This window comes from Cibotium barometz, chromosome 17, assembly GCF_041138505.1.
Source record: "Cibotium barometz isolate CiBa-2024 chromosome 17, ASM4113850v1, whole genome shotgun sequence".
In the NCBI taxonomy this organism is placed as follows: Eukaryota; Viridiplantae; Streptophyta; class Polypodiopsida; order Cyatheales; family Cibotiaceae; genus Cibotium; species Cibotium barometz.
This window is the reverse complement of record NC_141062.1, coordinates 59,507,540-59,512,982: the sequence shown is the minus strand read 5'-3', so window position 1 is coordinate 59,512,982 and position 5,443 is coordinate 59,507,540. Positions and strand designations below refer to the sequence as shown.

The 5,443-nt window shown below is 46.0% G+C and overlaps 1 protein-coding gene across 1 annotated transcript; it reads left to right on the top strand.

Annotated features, from left to right (window-relative positions):
- The first annotated feature begins 1,980 nt into the window (after positions 1-1,980).
- Positions 1,981-4,737, top strand: LOC147630236 (uncharacterized). The gene is made up of 3 exons (XM_086811903.1): positions 1,981-2,732; positions 2,899-3,028; positions 3,203-4,737. Exons 1-3 carry the CDS (start codon positions 2,235-2,237, stop codon positions 4,483-4,485), a joined length of 1,911 nt encoding a protein of 636 aa, XP_086668029.1. The 5' UTR covers positions 1,981-2,234; the 3' UTR covers positions 4,486-4,737.
- The last annotated feature ends 706 nt before the right edge of the window (positions 4,738-5,443 follow it).

Genomic DNA, 5,443 nt, shown 5'->3' with positions numbered 1-5,443 from the left:
TAAAGAATAGTTTTTAGAAACATTATTATTAAAAGTTTATCACTACGTTGATGGAATACCTTTGCATCGATTAGTGCCCAATCAGTGCTAATGTTTTAGACGCCAAGCTATTAGAAGCCTTTTACACAAGGCCTTCTAAGTGTTGCTAGCTTGACTATAACAACTCCTGTATAGGCTCACAAACAGGATGGCATGCTATCCTTTCTCTTTATGCTCTAGACCTGTTATTTTCTTGCTGCCTACTATTGGTCAAGATTAGGTGTTCTTAAGTGGGCCGCAGTCTACCACAACGATGCGAGCAGGCAACTAGCATGTGGGCCTAGCTAGAAGTTGTCGTGTTGCTATGAACATCTCTATATTATATAAAGGAAAAGTTTCACAAAGCTGCCACGTGGCAAGAATTTGGAGGTTCGAGGAGGTTTGGATAGAATTTGAATTTGGAGGTTCGAGGAGGTTTGGATAGAATTTGAATTTGGAGGTCTCAAAAGACGTGCTAAGCACAGGTCTACCCACTAGTTTGCATAATATGACGACCCTAGTGCCAACCACTCATATTGGGCTGTCCTTATTGTCTAGAAAGGCCGATGGTGGGTTCAAGCACATTGAGGGATTGAGTCACATTCTTGCATCTCTTATTTGCCCAAGCCCCAAACCAAACCAAAGAGGAAACTCCTTTTGTCATTTGCCTTAATCACTTCCTTGCATTTCTTATTTTGTCAAAATGTTGATCCTATGGACACCAAACGTGGGCTCAATAAGGCCCACCCCATCATGTGCCTCAATATGAGCACACAAAATATCACATTCAGTTTTTATCATCAACGATGACATCATCTTTTTGAGGCATGTTTCCACCAACATGGTATCCATGATCACCAAAAAATCATGTACGCCTCCGCTTGGGTACCTTAACGCCAATGTGACCACCACATGCATTTTCAGCTACATGTGAACCAAGGCTTAATTTCGACCCTTTGCACCATAATTTTAAGGTTCGTATCCCTTTGTGTATTCTTTGAGCCACAAGGGAAAAAAAATGACTTTTTCTTGATTTTGTCGCTTAAGCTACCTCTTTCTCACTCATCTTTGTGTTATCCCCATTCACAGTCACAGCTTGCTTCCATCATTGGCCATGGCAAGCAACATCAACTGCAACAGCCTACTAGAGCCCATAGAGAAGGATTGGCACTCTCTTAGCATGGATATTCAAGTGCGGATCCTTTTGTAAGTGCCCATGAATGCATCTATTAAGCTGGCCTCTGTTGCATTCTGCTTAACAACATTCTCCCAGTTGTTGAACATCATGAGATGAGCACCACAGGGATGCCATAACTACTCACTAGCCCCCATCGACGAGAGGAACCTTATGTCCACTGTGCTAATGGCATACCACACCAAAAGGATATGCTAGGAGAAATCATCACTTTTCTGATGCTTGTTTAGGAATCCCTTGATGCTATCCATGCACTAGATGTCGATATAGTTGTTGTTATGAATGATGAGGGGCATGCCAAGTACTCCCATTCTTGATTGATGTCTTGCACTCCAGCAATGCCAATGCCATTGCCAATGCCTTTGAAGTGTCTTTGTCTTTACACTATTGAGCATACATGTCCTCTAGTTGTTATTGCTGCTGCTTGTTTGAATCGAGTGAGCCTACTCCTCTCACTCCCTCCGCCAGCTCATCTTGCATCCATGGCTTGACTCACCAACTCTTCTTTGTTTTTGACATCTCTCCTGCCTTCATCTCAAGAGAGCATGTTACGTTACATTGCATTGCAGGCGCAGAAAATAAAGGCTGGGATGGGTCGCCGCTCCCATTTCCTTTCTCCTTTGGTAGTGAATGCTAGCGTTTCTTCCCCGCTTCTCCCTCTCCATAGGAACTTTACTGCCACCAATGTTTAGTGTAGACTAGTGCTTGTGTTTAGCATACCAAATCTGCCTATCTCAAGGCATTGAATCGCCTAATTTACTAGATCCCCACAATTTAAAATGACTGCCCACTGTAGCCCCACTAAAATCGCACGCTTCTCGAGGGGTCCTCCCGCTTTTTCCGGTGAGCTCCCATGCCCGAGAACGTAAACCTAGGCCTGATGCAGTCCTGAGGAGACAGAGTGTCGCGGCGTCCTCCCTACTCACAGTGTCTCACACACCGCGCCCCTTAAACCCTAAAGATACATGCTCATCACCTGCTTAGACCCTAGACCCTTCTCCGTGAAGGGAACATCAGCATCATGCTCAAGAGCGCTTACCCATCCTCTGCAACCCTCGTATTAACGAGGGTTGTTCCGTATCTCAACCGTATTATTTCAACAACCAGAAGCTTCTCGCAAGTTGCAGAAGAGGAGGCCGTTTCCCATCCTGCTGCTTCCTCCTCCTCCTCCTCCGTGGAGATTCTTCTCTCAGATTCTTCTGATGAGTCGGAGGAATCATCGTCATGGGCTTCGGCCCCTCAGGTGCTGCGGGCGTACCTGCGCAGCCGGCGGGCGCGGTGCGTGGCGAGGGTGCGGGAGCACGGCCGCATTCCGGCGGTGCTGGTGGACGGCGACAAGAGCCGCCGGCCCAAGGATGGCTCCACCGACCTATTCCTCTCCCTCGACGCCAAGCCCATCACTGCCCTCCTTAAGCTAATCGGCAAGCGCGACTTCGTCTCGCGCGTCTTCGACATGGACATCTTCCGCAACCCTGATTCTCAAGAGATCAAGGAGAGGCTCCAAGTATTAACTCGAAACGTGAGTAAGGATTCTCTTTCCATCTGCCATTCATGGCGGTGTACTGCATTTTCGAATTGCAGAGTTGTCTTTAGAATTGTGATCAGAATTCCGCGGTGTCTTAGGCAGGCGTAGAGGGCGTACCCCTTCACAGTCTGCGTGTTAATCTCATCACTGGCTTCTGCAGCTGAACTATGGTCCAGGCAAAACAAACATTCTCAACATCCAGTTTATCAGAGCAACCCCTGGTCAAGCTTTGAAGCTGGGTGTCCCTCTAGAGTATCTAGGAGCAGACCGATGCCCTGGGTTAAAAAAAGGTGAGCTAGGAGGTCATACTAATGATTCAGACACCTAAAATGGCTGTTCTCATGTGTGTAGTATGTGCATATACATTGTGTTTTTTCAATTGCTCCGCCTGTGCGATGCATTGTACATTGCAGGATATGGCACCTTTTTTAGTTTCTGACTCTGCAACACACTGTACCTTGTAGGTGGAACGCTGATGAAGCTTGCAAAGTATGTTGTGTACAACTGCAAAGCAACTGAAGTGCCTGCTAAAATAGTTGTAGACATGACTGTCCTTGAAATAGGTGATCGAGTGCAGGTCCAGGATCTTGAAGTTGACTTTGATCTTCTACACTCTGATAGAACAATGCCTGTTTGTGAAATTGTCAAAGATGCAGCCACTCTCAAAGCCAAGGCCAAAAGGTTAAGGAATGAGCTATTTTTTAAAAAGGCGGCTCTGGCCGACAAAGACGGTAAAGGAAAGAATCCAGTGCAATCACAGTCATTATCGGCTGATGAAGTTGATGCTGAGGAAGAGGATGAACTGCAGGATGAAGAGCAGCCTACAGAAAGTGCACAATTGCATGGGGGTTTGAGGAAATGTGCCTTCAGAGGGTCAATTGTCAAGAACTCACCGAAGGGTTTGATATCAGAGAAGCACAAGGTGGTTGGCAAATCAGTCAGGGAAAAGAACATCACTACCATATCACGGTCAGAAAACATTCAAGCCAAATCACGGTCTGCTTCTGATGTGGAGTATGAAGAGCCACCGGCCTTGTACACAAGAAAACGAGCAGCAGGCCTAACCAAAGGTTCAAGTGAAAGTTGTGAGTCCAGCATCCCTGCCAAATCACTACCTGCTTCTGATGTGGAGGTTTCAGAGGATGATGAAGAGCCACCGCCAATGTATATAAGAAAGCAAGCAGTAGGCCTAAGGAGGTCTGGTACCAGGAGTTCAAGTGGAAGTGGTGAGTCAAACAAGCCTGCCTATTTACGATCTGCTTCTGATGTGGAGGATGAAGAGCCACCACCGATGTGTACAAGAAAACGAGCAGTAGGCCTAAGGAAGTTTGGTACCAGAGATTCAAGTGGACGTGGTGAGTCAAACAACCCTGCCGAGTCACGATCTGCTTCTGAGGAGGATGAAGAGCCACCACCAAAGTATACAAGGAAGTCTCGTACTGGAGTTTCAAGTGCAGGTGTGTATACAAGGAAACAAGAAGCAGATATAAGGGAGTCTAATGTCTTTGCCAAATCACAGTCTGCAGAAGAAGACGAAGGACCACGGCTGAAGTATACAAGAAACCGAGCAGGAGGTATAAGGAAGTCGGGTACTGGAGATTTAAGTGCAATTCCTGATAACTCTTTAAAGAGGCGCAAACCATCAGAGCGGAGGTTGGTTGGCACTCTCTTGGCTTCAAACAAAACAGAACAACATGTCAGGCTGGGGAGTCAGAAAGAGCGAAAGAAGAAGCCATCTGATACTTGAAGTTCTAAAATCAAAGGGAGGAGCTGAGACCAGTAATTACGTAGAAGGTTGGAAGGCACAATGTACTGTGACTTCCATGGGAGAAGTCTCACACAGAGACCCTATTTTTGTTATGGCATGATAATGAAAGAGGCATATGTTTATGGTAGGGAGATGTTACCTGTTGGGAAGATTGGGCTATGGCTCCTCATGTCGTTTTCAAAAGTTTATTACATCAAAGAAAATTGAATAGAGAGTTTCAATTCGAGTGGATGAATAGGCTCCCATAGAACATTTTTTTGATTAATTTCTATGGAATATGCCCTTTTTAATATGAAGGGTCCCCAAGGCTAAGGCTAAAAGGTTTACAAGGCTAAATGGGTGTTAGGTAGGATTTAGCATGTGTGAAATTTTTGGGATAGTGTGCATGCATAGGGTTGGGTGGCAATTAAGGAGGTGCATGGGGCGGTTCGGTCATGGGCGTCCTCTGCTCGTTTCTTCATGCGTGCTGGTCAATTTGTTCTAGGGGGCCTATTCATATGTGCCTTGCTCTTGCGTTGCATGGGGTGGCTTGGTCGCGAGCATCATGTGCACCTCCTCTGCTGCTGTTGAGGGGAGATGCGAGCGTCCTATGCACCTCCTCTGCTGTGTGTTGCATGGGGCGGCTTGGTCGTGGGCGTCTCTTGTGCACCTTCTTTGTTGTTGAAGTGAGATGCGGGTCACTCCTTTCTTCCTGCATATTGCTCAGAGCGTTCGTGTGTTGAGCGTTCGTGTGTTGAGTCGTTTGTGATGGTTGCTGGTTCAATTTGATGAGAACTTGAGTTAGTTGTTGTTTAGTTGCTAATTAATGCTTGTTTGGTTCGATTTGATGAGAACCTTGCTAATCTTGTTTAATGCTTGATTAATGTAAGGTTTATAAGGCTAAATGGGTGTTAGGCAAGATTTAACATGTGAAATTTTTGGGATAGTATGCATGCAT

Bases quoted from the DNA above. Each gene is read 5' to 3' on its own strand.
- LOC147630236 (XM_086811903.1), top strand. From the start codon at position 2,235: ATGCTCAAGAGCGCTTACCCATCCTCTGCAACCCTCGTATTAACGAGG. The intron at 2,733-2,898 runs GTGAGTAAGGAT...TGGCTTCTGCAG, and splicing joins TCCAAGTATTAACTCGAAAC to CTGAACTATGGTCCAGGCAA. The intron at 3,029-3,202 runs GTGAGCTAGGAG...TGTACCTTGTAG, and splicing joins ATGCCCTGGGTTAAAAAAAG to GTGGAACGCTGATGAAGCTT.